Source organism: Hypomesus transpacificus, chromosome 23 (assembly GCF_021917145.1).
Source record: "Hypomesus transpacificus isolate Combined female chromosome 23, fHypTra1, whole genome shotgun sequence".
In the NCBI taxonomy this organism is placed as follows: Eukaryota; Metazoa; Chordata; class Actinopteri; order Osmeriformes; family Osmeridae; genus Hypomesus; species Hypomesus transpacificus.
In genome coordinates, this window is record NC_061082.1 from 21,476,927 (window position 1) to 21,489,677 (window position 12,751).

The 12,751-nt window shown below is 44.8% G+C and overlaps 1 protein-coding gene across 18 annotated transcripts in view; it reads left to right on the forward strand.

Annotated features, from left to right (window-relative positions):
- Nucleotides 1-12,751, forward strand: part of LOC124484882 (protocadherin gamma-C5-like) — a 97,340-nt gene that overhangs the window by 49,490 nt on the left and 35,099 nt on the right. For 2 of the 18 annotated variants that reach the window (XM_047045990.1, XM_047045998.1), the window contains exon 1: nucleotides 7,471-9,978. The exons of 12 other annotated variants lie outside the window; for them this stretch is intronic. In XM_047045990.1, coding sequence (XP_046901946.1) covers nucleotides 7,588-9,978 — 2,391 coding nt within the window. In that variant the 5' untranslated portion in view covers nucleotides 7,471-7,587. Of the gene's footprint in view, nucleotides 1-606; nucleotides 3,139-4,511; nucleotides 7,105-7,470; nucleotides 9,979-12,751 lie in introns of those variants that run through there. 4 more of the 18 variants (XM_047045977.1, XM_047045982.1, XM_047045983.1 and 1 more) reach the window with 4 other exon arrangements.

Consider the following 12,751-nt stretch of genomic DNA (forward strand, 5'->3'; position numbering starts at 1 on the left):
TAATTTTCGTTTTCATTGTCACACAGATCAAACCTTACTTCATGATTGTATCTTCTGAATACTTTTGTATACCGCTTTGCCACTACCGAAACGTGCAGGTTTCAGCACCACAACAACCGGACAGCTACAGTGTGGTTCTGTCAGTCTATTCAAAGTAGCCTAACTTGGCACTGTGCTCTTTTTGAAGCTGTAATGGACAGCGTGTCTGTCACTGTTAATGTCTTTCACACATTAATTATGAATAATCTTTATAACCCTCTTAATGACAGGCATGTTGAATGTGTAATAGTTATTAATTCATCGACCACAATCGAGTTGCAATTCGGAGTTGATGAATTAATATTTAAGAAACATTACTCAACGTGAAATCATAAATCTACATTTTCATTCATAATAAATAAAACATTACAACTTAGAGTCGTTGATTTCAGTTAAATAGAAGGCATTGCGCTATTTTCATCTTGGTAGACTTAACAGTGATCATTGTGTAGTTGATTATGGTATGGTACACCTTGTTATGCAGTTTTAGTAAAGTACACAGAGTGTCGCCATCTACCAGCAAGTGATGTTTCACGATTCTCTCCACCCACTTATGGGCGCAGACTTCGTGTACGTCGTGATTAAGAATAGTGGTGTTTTTGTCTTTTAGACGACGAGGTGGAGTGTATGATTTTTTCCCTGCATAAACCTGTGTGGGAGCAATACCGAGAGGAATTGTCTACATCTATCTTGAGAATGGAATACCTGGGTCTCTCTGTCTCTGCACCGATGTTTTGGCTGGCTTTGTTTCCTCTGCTCTTGCGCAGCAGCTATGGAGATGTGACCTATTCTATTCCTGAGGAGATGAAACGCGGGTCGGTAATAGGAAATATAGCCAAGGATCTTGGACTTGATGCTAAAGGACTGTTGTCTCGGAAAGCTCGCTTGGATGTTGATCGTAGAAGCAAACGGTATTGTGATATTAACCTGAACACGGGTGAATTGATTGTCGGTGAAAAAATCGACAGAGAGGAGCTTTGCGGCACGAGGCTTTCATGCTCCCTAAAATACGAAATTATCTTAGAGAACCCATTAGAATCACACAATATCGTTTTGCAAATACAAGATGTCAATGACAATGCTCCACAATTTAGCGAAGACTTTGTGAAATTTGAGATCACAGAGTCAGCAGTAATAGGCGCTCGCTTCGCTCTAAATCAGGCACATGACGCAGACATAGGCTTGAATGCTGTACAAAGCTACACGTTACAAAGGAATGATCACTTTAGTTTAGATGTGCATAGTATTGCTGGAGGTGAGAAACAGAGTGAACTGGTTTTAGACAAGGTATTAGATCGTGAGGTAGAGCAGGAGGTGACGTTACTACTCACTGCTGTTGACGGAGGGACTCCACAGAGATCCGGTACTGTTGTTATACACGTCACCGTGCTTGATGCTAACGATAATAAACCTGTCTTTAGTCAGAATATCTATGCTGTCAATCAGCCTGAAAACACCCCCATTGGTTCTGTCTTGATGACTGTGTCTGCCACAGACGCAGATGAGGGGACGAACGGGGAAGTGACGTACGGATTTGGTCCAATCTCAAACAATGCCAAGCAATTATTTTCCCTCAATCCAAAAACAGGTGAATTGATTATAATAGGAGAGATCGATTTTGAAATTGAGTCATTTTATGAATTCAGTATCCAAGCCAAAGATAACTCTGGGCAGAGTTCTTTTGCAAAAGTTAAGGTCGATGTTACTGATATAAATGATAATGCCCCAGTAATATCTCTAAAATCTCTGACCAATCCAATCCCTGAGGATGTGTTGCCAGGTACAGAGGTTGGCATCATTAATGTACAGGATGAAGACTCTGGTGTCAATAAACAGGTCCGCTGCTCCATCCAGCAGAATGTTCCTTTCAAACTAAACCCCTCCATTAAAAACTACTATTCCTTAGTAACTACCAGTGAATTAGACCGTGAGCTGATATCAGATTATAACATAACTATCACTGCTACTGACGAGGGCTCTCCACCTTTATCCTCCTCAAAGACTATTCATTTATCCGTCTCTGACGTCAATGACAACCCTCCTGTGTTTGAAGAACAATCCTACAGCGCCTATGTGAGTGAAAATAACAAGCCTGGCTCCTCCATATGTTCAGTTACTGCCAGAGACCCAGACTGGAGACAGAACGGCACAGTGGTCTATTCTCTACTGCCCAGGGAGGTCAACGGTGTCCCCGTGTCTTCATATGTATCCATTAACGGAGACACGGGGGTGATCCATGCTGTGAGAGCATTTGATTATGAACAGTCTAGGAGCTTCAAGGTCCAGGTTGTAGCCAGAGACAACGGTTCTCCTCCACTCAGCAGTAACGTGACTGTGAGTGTCTTCATAGCAGACGAGAATGACAACTCTCCCCAGATATTATACCCTGCTCCAGCAGGGAACTCCTTGATGACTGAGATGGTCCCCAAAGCTGCTCTGGCAGGGTCCCTGGTTTCCAAGGTGATCGCTGTGGATGCTGACTCTGGCCAGAACGCCTGGCTTTCCTATCAGATTGTGAAATCCACCGATCCAGGACTTTTCACTATCGGTCTCCACAGTGGAGAGATCAGGGCCCAGCGGGACATTTCTGATTCTGACGGTATGAAGCAGAACCTTGTGATATCTGTGAAAGATAACGGACAGCCCTCTATGTCTACAACCTGTGCTGTTTACCTACTGATATCAGATAACCTGGCTGAGGTTCCAGAGCTGAAAGACATGTCTTACGAGGGGAAGGATTCTAAACTGACTTCCTACTTGATCATCGCTCTGGTGTCCGTCTCCACCTTTTTCCTGACTTTCATCATTCTCATCCTGGCCGTGAGGTTTTGCCGCAGGAGGAAACCTAGACTGTTGTTTGATGGAGCTGTGGCCATTCCCAGTGCGTATTTCCCTCCTAACTATGCAGAGGTGGATGGAACAGGAACGCTGCGGAGTTCTTACAATTATGACGCTTACCTGACAACGGGCTCACGCACTAGTGACTTCAAGTTTGTCAGATCTTACAACGACAACACGCTGCAGGCTGATTCAACTTTGAGGAAGAGTCCTGGGGACAACAGTGAATCTGTTCAAACTGGATCCCAATATTCAACAATGGTATTATCTCAAAATCATGTTTTCTAAACATCCTTCCTATTGAGTCGTGTTGAAGTTTTCTAAACATAACTGAAAAGTAATTTGTGCCATCTGATTACTTTCATCATTTATTTTTGTTTGTTTCCAGACAAGGTTACATGATAAGACAATCAACCCTTAATCCAGTAATAACCTACTCTCCTTCTCCAATTTAAATCTTTTTTTGTGCATTTTTGTACTTGCTTGTGTGTGTGAATACATGTTTACTGTGATGTGGGACTTGCAAACTTGAAGCTTTGCCTATGAAAAATCTCACTGGTCTGATAACTAAAATAGCCTAATACATATCACTGAGTCTCTATCCAGCATGTAATTGTCCAGATAACTATCACCCTATATCAGATCATAACAATCAATTTCTTTTTCAAATCTTGGTTGGACTTCTAAAATGCAAATTATTGTCAATTTTATCAAATATGTCTTCTTGGAAGGAGCCAAAGCACTGGACTGCAGATGATTTTAGTGTCTAGATTAGGAGAGAGAGAGATTGTATATATTTGTGCCAATCACTAATTTCTCTTTTCTTTTCTTCTTTTTGCATGCACTCTTGATGGGCAATCGTGTGGCTCTATGAAGGTAAGATAGTTGTTTCCTTACCCAAAGACACTAAACAACTACCCTCTCTGTGCAGCTTATACATAAACATACACAGCTGAAGCAAAAAGTTCAGTTATTTGGTGCCAATGGAAACTCATCTCTAAATAAACAAGTTATTGGTTCGTTTTGAGTGTTTTGTAGAGATCTTAATTGAGATATGACGATGCTGTAGTCATATCAGCCTATTTGGCACTATGTTCATGACGAGGTGCATCCATCAGGTGTAGGGAATAACTTTTTCAAAGACAAGTGTTTCGTTTCGCTTGGAGTGTCATTTCAGCACTTCGGACAGCGTCTGTGCCGTAGTCTGTTCTAACTCACTGCATCTCATTCGAGAGTTTGTTTTGAAGCCTTTGCGAATGCAATGGAACCCATTTTAATACATTTGTCTGACAGATATTACCAACGCAATTGTGACTAGTCGTAATTGAGTATCTATTTATGTATTAATTATTTGGAATTACATAGATATATTCAATTAGAGCTTTGACCAAGCAAAATGACGTTGCATATATTAGACTAGCGAATACATGTTAAAACGGCTTTAACGTAACATGCGTGTATTGAGCTGAAAAGGTGCACTTTTTGGTGCAATATATAGGCCTATTGTCATTATAGGCCCATTTATTGTATTTGATAGATTCAGCGAGAGTGAACATCCTACAAGTTTCATGTTTTGGGTGTATTTCTTGACTTTGAACTGCAAGGGCCGCTGTTGATCAGGGAAGGGAATTGATAAATATGATGACAGGACATTGCCTGTAGTTAAATGTGCGAGGGCGGAGGAGTGTGTGTGTGTATGAGTAAAGGAGCAGGGAAAGCTTTTATTTGAAAAACAAATCTCGACAACTGTATTTCTCTGAGGGATTTTAAGACGACAGCTTTGGTCAGTATTTATTTTCGGTGATAATCGTCATGGAATATAAAGAGTTAGCCACTGCGAATACGTCTGCATATCGGATAATACAATGGCTGGTGATCTGGATGACCATTGTGTTCATCGCCCCGTACACAAGCGCACAGATGCGTTACTCGATCCCGGAGGAAATGAGGAAAGGGGCTCTGATTGGCAACATTGCCAGCGACCTCGGCATCGATGTGAAGCGACTGAGAGCAGGTCGTGCTCGTATCGTGACCGGAGAAGGCACACAACATGCTGAGCTGAAAACGGACAAAGGAACTCTGGTCGTCGGTGAAGTGATAGACAGAGAAGAACTCTGCGGTGAGACGACCCCGTGTAGCTTTAGTTTCGAAATCATCCTTGATAATCCCATGGAGTTGCATCACGTTACGGTAGAGATAGTGGACGTTAACGATCACTCACCCGAGTTTCAGAAAAAAGAGATAAGTCTGGAGATCAGTGAATCTGCCGTACCGGGCGCGCGCTTCTTATTAGGGAGTGCAGACGACCCTGATGTTGGAATACACGCTCTGCAGAATTATGTGTTGTCTAGTAATGATAATTTTGTACTGAAGCAGCACTCTCGTCCAGATGGGGTGAAATACGCAGAGTTGGTGCTTCAGACGCCGTTAGACAGAGAAAAGCAGCCTCGTATCTCTCTGACGTTAACGGCTGTTGATGGTGGGAATCCACCAAGATCTGGTTCGGTGAAAATTGAGGTTACAGTTTTAGATGCCAATGACAATGCCCCCTTGTTTAACCAGTCTGTATATAGAGTGTCTGTCATAGAAAACGCACCAAAAGGCACATATATCACTACCGTTAATGCCAGTGATGTGGACAGTGGAACAAATGGAGTGATAACGTATAGCTTTGCAAATCTTAAAGGTAACATAGCTGATATATTTACAATAGACGAACAAAGTGGCGTGATATATGTTAATGGTGAGATCGACTATGAAAAGGCTAAGAAATTTGAAATAGGCATAGAAGCCAAAGACCAGGGAGGCCTAGGAGACTCAAGTAAAGTTATAGTAGAGGTCATAGACTTGAATGACAATTCGCCTGCTATTAGTGTGATGTCATTTTCAAGTCCCGTTTCCGAAGACGCACCCCCCGGTACGACTATAGCCATCCTTAACGTAAAAGATCTGGATGCAGGAAACAATGGTCAGGTGAGCTGTTCCATTGACGACAATGTACAATTCAAAATAATGTCATCCTTACGAAATTATTATACGCTCGTAACGGATGCAACACTAGACAGAGAGAGAATCTCTGAATACAACATAACCATCATAGCAATGGATTCCGGGTCCCCTCAGCTTTCTAGTCGCAGAACTTTACACCTTAAAGTGTCTGACGTCAATGACAACAGCCCCATGTTCTCACAAGTTGAGTATACCGCGCATGTACTTGAAAATATCTCTCCAGGAACGTCCATATTTAGAATTGGTGCTGAAGACGTAGATTGGAATCAGAACGCACGGATATCCTATTTCATTGAAGACACATTAGTCGCTGGGCCTCCTATGTCATCCTTTATTTCAGTCAACGCCGAGAATGGTGTCATTTATGCAGTGCGTTCATTCGACTACGAACAAATGAAAAATATCACAATTCGTGTCAGAGCACAAGACAGCGGTTCTCCACCTCTGAGCTCAAATGTGACACTAAACATTCTCATTGACGACGAGAATGACAACGCGCCCCAGGTCCTCTACCCGGTCCAGAGTGGCGGTTCTGTGGTGGCAGAGATGGTGCCTCGTTCAGCAGATGTGGGATATCTGGTCACTAAAGTGGTGGCTGTTGACATGGACTCTGGACAGAACGCCTGGCTGTCATACAAGCTCCAGAAAGCGACAGACAGGGCGCTGTTTGAAGTGGGTCTCCAGAATGGAGAGATCAGAACCGTACGTCAGGTAACAGACAAAGATGTTGTGAAGCAAAAGCTGACCGTTATAGTGGAGGACAACGGGCAGCCGTCTCGTTCAGCTGCAGTCGTTGTGAACGTGGCTGTGGCTGACAGCTTCCCGGAAGTGCTCTCCGAATTCACTGACTTTACGCACGACAAAACCTTTAACGACAACCTGACATTTTATCTAATCCTGGCTTTGGCCGTGGTATCGGTTCTCTTCATATTTTCGGTCATCTCCATCATCTCTGTGAAGATCTACAGATGGAGACAGAGTAGGCTGTTTTACAAATCAGCAGCCAACCTCCCGGTTATCCCCTATTACCCTCCCGTCTTCCCCGAAGGGACTCTGCAACGTGTGTACAACTATGAGATGTGTGGGACCACAGACTCTAGGATGAGTGATGTGAAGTTCGCAAGGCCTTACAGTCAGGGCACGCTGGTGGATGTGAGTCACATGGGGACTATGCAGAGAGAACACACAGAGCAGAATCATGGAGACTTCACTGGAGAGGTGAGATGAAGCAATCATATTGCAGACGAAATATACGTTCTTCTCTCTCTTTCTATTCATCCATCTCTCACTAACTCTGTAACACACACATATACACACACACACTCCAGCCCCCCCCCCCCCCCCCCCCCCCACCCCGTACCCCCCCACCACCACCACCACCACAATCACACCCCACACACACACACACACTCGCTTTGTTTATATGGGGATAGATATCACTGAAGTTACATTTTTTATATATGTTATTTCTGTACTAAGTAATGCAGTACTTTATATGAACTCTAAGTGCCGCTGTTGATTGCATCTAATCATAATCGCAGACAGGGCTACTCCTTTAATAATTCAGTCAGGAACGCGCAAATACGTTGTTGCTGTTCTACGTAACGTTCAGCTTGCATTGGGTCCATACTTGCTAGTGCTAGTTCCTCAACGGCATCTGGAATATTTAAAGAAATATATTTGTTTCGTCGTGAGATTACCATGAGAAACATCCGCTGGCACGCGGGGTGGCCTTTGTGCGTTTTCGTGTTTTGTATGTATTCTATTGACCCTGTGGTCGGCCAGGTCCGCTACTCCATCCCGGAGGAAATGTCCGTGGGCTCCTTTGTGGGCAATCTAGCTAAGGACCTGGGACTTGATACTCAGCGACTGGTATCCGGGAGAGCCCGTGTGTTCACCGCTGGAGACAGTGAGTACGTGTTACTAGACAGAGAAAAAGGACAGTTGTTGGTTAAGGAGAGAATAGATCGTGAAGTACTCTGTGGGGACATTTCGGCATGCAGCTTCGGTTTTGATGTTATTTTAGAGAATCCCATGGAACTCTTTAGAATTACAGTGGAAATACAAGATATAAATGACAACAGTCCCGTATTTCCGAAGAAGGAAATTGAAATGGAAATAAGTGAATCCATGGCGCCTGGTGCGCGTTTCTCAGTCGAGTGTGCTGTTGACAAAGACGTGGGACGAAATACACTCCAAAAATACATATTGAACCCCACGGATCATTTTATTATAAAGAGCGAAGGCCGTTTAGACGATAGTGAACATATAGAGCTGATACTTCAACGACCCCTCGACAGAGAAAAGAAAACACGTCATATTTTAACGCTTACAGCTGTCGATGGGGGAGACCCTCAGAGAACAGGATCCGTCAGAATTAATGTAATTGTTTTAGACGCAAACGACAATGCCCCAATATTTAGTCAACCTGCTTACAAAGCATCAGTTTCAGAAAATGCCGCGAAGGGCACACTGGTCACAACAGTAATTGCTACTGATGCAGACGAGGGCTCTGGTGCAGTTGTAGAATATTTCTTTGAGCATTCCACCAGTTCTATACGAGATATTTTCGCAATCGATTCCATCTCTGGTGAGATTCGAGTCACGGGCGATATAGATTATGAAAAAAACAAACAATTCAAGATAAAAGTTAAAGCAAAGGACCAAGGTGGATTAACGGACTCGTGTGGAATCCTTATAGATGTAATAGACGTGAATGATAACGTTCCAAAGATAACAGTCATGTCCTTCTCCAGTGCCTTGCCCGAGGACTCCGTCATAAGCACTGTTGTTGCCATGATTAACGTGCAGGACCTAGATCAGGGAGACAACGCTAAAGTAACCTGTTCCATTGATCGCAGTCTCCCCTTCAAATTAGAATCTACAATAGCGAACTACTACAATCTGGTGACTGAATCCACTTTGGATAGGGAGCAGATAGCAGAATATAATATAACAGTCACTGCTGTAGATGGAGGCAAGCCAGCTCTTTCAAGTGAGCAAACGCTAACGTTGAAGATATCAGATGTAAATGACCATGCCCCCCAGTTTGAATTAGAAAGCTATGATGCCCATATTACAGAAAACAACCCACTATCTCTATCCTTCTTCTCATTGAGAGCTACGGATGATGACGAGGGACAAAATGCTCGAGTATCCTACTTTATCCAGGAAGGCAGCCTGAACGGTGCTCCTCTAACCTCATACGTGTCAATAAACGCAGACAATGGTGCGCTGTACGCAAGGAAACACTTTGACTACGAACAAATCAAATCCTTCAGCGTCCTAGTGAAAGCTCAAGATGGAGGGTCTCCTCCGCTGAGCAGCAACACCACCATCAACATCTCCATCAGAGACCAGAACGACAACGCGCCCCAGGTCCTCTACCCGGTCCAGAGTGGCGGTTCTGTGGTGGCAGAGATGGTGCCTCGTTCAGCAGATGTGGGATATCTGGTCACTAAAGTGGTGGCTGTTGACCTGGACTCTGGACAGAACGCCTGGCTGTCATACAAGCTCCAGAAAGCGACAGACAGGGCACTGTTTGAAGTGGGTCTCCAGAATGGAGAGATCAGAACCGTACGTCAGGTGACTGACAAAGATGTCGTGAAGCAAAAGCTGACCGTTATAGTGGAGGACAACGGGCAGCCGTCTCGTTCAGCTGCAGTCGTTGTGAACGTGGCTGTGGCTGACAGCTTCCCGGAAGTGCTCTCCGAATTCACTGACTTTACGCACGACAAAACCTTTAACGACAACCTGACATTTTATCTAATCCTGGCTTTGGCCGTGGTATCGATTCTCTTCATATTTTCAGTCATCTCCATCATCTCTGTGAAGATCTACAGATGGAGACAGAGTAGGCTGTTTTACAAATCAGCAGCCAACCTCCCTGTTATCCCCTATTACCCTCCCGTCTTCCCCGAAGGGACTCTGCAACGTGTGTACAACTATGAGATGTGTGGGACCACAGACTCTAGGATGAGTGATGTGAAGTTCGCAAGGCCTTACAGTCAGGGCACGCTGGTGGATGTGAGTCACATGGGTACTATGCAGAGAGAACACACAGAGCAAAATCATGGAGACTTCACTGGAGAGGTGAGATGAAGCAATCACACTGTGACATGTGTAAGCAGCACTGTCGCTCTTCGGCAGATAACTGTGTGTGTGTGTGTGTTCGTGTCAGCAGGTGTAGCAGTAATGTGAGTCTAAAGAGCATTAGGGATGACAGATGGCTTCTGTGGTCACCTTTTATATCGCTTCTTTAGTAACTGTATACACACACACAGTGTTGCATTGTGGTGAAACTCCCACTGCCCTCTCTTCTCTACACACACACACACACACACACTTGCACCCACATACATTTACATCAGGACTGTCAATTAATGGCTGCTATCACGTCCGTTTTGGCTACACCACAGTAACTGGTACGAGCTGTTCCATGTCAGTTACTCATTCTATAAAGCAAACATCCTCCAGAGTGTGGCCTTTCTCTATGACATCACTTCCTTTTTAGTGCTCTCATCGTGTTTTTTTTTATCAATTTCTCATCTTTCTGTCTCCTTCTCCCTCTCCTCCTCCCTCTCTCTCACTGTGTGCAGAACAGCACAGAGCTTGGGTAGACTGACCTAGTTTCTCTCTCACACACTGGCCCAGTATTGTGTGTTTCTGTGCTGCAGTAATGTGCTTATGTGTTTCTCCCACTACACATGGGGCTTGATTCCACTTCTGGGTTAGACTTGTGCTGGTATGGAGGAGCACTGCTCTGTTATCTGGAACCCCTCTAACAAACAATCCCTCTCCCTTCCTCTCCCCCTCCCCCTAGCTCTCCTCTTCCATCTCCCTTCTCTCTCCCTTTCAATCGATCTCCCCCTCTCTCCCCTTCCATCTCTCTCTTCCCCTCTGCTACAGTATGTTATACATGTTGATGTTCACAAAACGACAGCACCCATCACACTGGGTCTGAGACCTAGACCTTGTCCAGGGTGTTTTGCTGATCCCAATAGCGTCCCAAAGCCTCTCAGGCCTTCTGACTGTAAGGGCTTTATTTATGAATGTAGTAACACATGGTGCAGCCCAGAGTGCTGATCAGGACAAGACTGAATCCACATCTGCCCGGAGACAGTACGCATCACTTCCTCTCAGGCTGTTTAGCCAGTAAAGCTCTGCATAGTTACGGAAGGACGTATACTGCCAACACGCATACGGTACTCGTTTAATTATGAATGTGCCCTTGTACCCTTGGCTTCCTGTTTACATTTGAACCTCATTTGCCAGTGCAGATTTGTTGGTATCTTAGGTGTTTTATAGGGTTTAAGTAGATATTCACGGTAAGGGGGGGTGGGGGGGGTCTGGATTTACTGTCGGACGGTTGTGCTTCTCAGGGATGCTGTTTCTAATCGTGCCGTTCTCCAGCTCCCCTGGGAGAATCGCTCCCCGGTCATGTGAGGTTGCTATGGTAACGCCTCATCAGACACACAGTTCTGTATCGTGATGGCAGCGGGCCAGTGGTGCGATTGTCGACTTGGAAAACGATAACGCTGTTATTTCTGGACTTGTTTTCATACGATTCGTGCATCTGATTGCGCCTTGTGTTTGGAGCACGTCGAGTGAATGGGAGGACATGTGCAGCCATGTTGTCATCCAACACCAGTCTCTCCTAACAGTCTCTCCTCCCATCATATAGAAATGTCAAGACTGTGTCTGTGTGTGTCTGTGTGTGTGTGTGTGTGTGTGTGTGTGTGTGTGTGTGTGTGTGTGTGTGTGTGTGGGTGAATGCTAGTAAGTCAGGGTATGTGAATATTTCATGTGTTTGTTGTGTTCAAACGGATTGAGTAATGTAGAGAGAATGTGTGCAGGGGGCTATATTAGAGTACACCAGTCTATGTGTAGTGTATGTTCCTAGTTATATCTAGGCAAACACACGACACAGTGGAGTGATTTAACTTCCGGTAAACACTGAGGAGGACAGAGCGAGCAGGGGAGGTGTCACACACACACACACACGCCATTGCACCAACAGAGGAGAGGAACACAGAGATGGAGGTGCATGGGTGTGTGTGTGGTGCGGGGGTTGTTGCCACGACGACTGGTTGAATCACAGTAAGGACTGCACCAATCCCATGGAAGAAGGGGTGTCAGCTGATTAGGGTTAGGCTTGTGGTTTACAGTGCAGAGACACAGGAGAGCGCCACCTGGTGGATGTGTTTCAGCCCTCTCTCCCTCACACACACACACACAGACCTGCAGGAGGGCAGGGCTGAGCCGGGGGGGAAGGGAGAGCTGTGTGCGTGTGCATACTTGTAAGCCTGTGTGTGTGTGCTTTTACATAAGGTGTGTGTGTGTGTGGGCGTGTGTGTGCGTGTGTGTGTGCATGTGTGGTGCCCCACATTTTTTCTGGCATCTTATTTGCAATTGGAGGCATATGGATGTTTATTACCTTTTGTTCCATCATCATACAACTGCAAATACTTCAGCATGTCACAGATCTGAGAAATAACTAAGCCTGATGTGTGCTTATTGTTAACAAAACTGTTCTTCCTTTCTTTCACATGTGTTTCTGCCCCCTGTGCTGCTGTCACTGCCATATAGGTAAGAGAATACATTTAGATATATCTTTATTTCCCCCCTCTCAACCTCCTAATCTATCTCTGTTTCTTGATTTCTTCCTGTCTTTCTGTCTGTGAATCTCTTTCACCAAAACACACACACACACAGCTGCACACCAGCAGTAGTGCTGTTCTAAATAAATCAAAGCATTACGAAATGGTGGCCATCGAGAGGGTGGTCATGTGATATAGGTTACACGGGTGGGGTGTGCCTGGAATAATTTCCCCGATCAAAATAGTCTGTTATTTCGCTACACTCG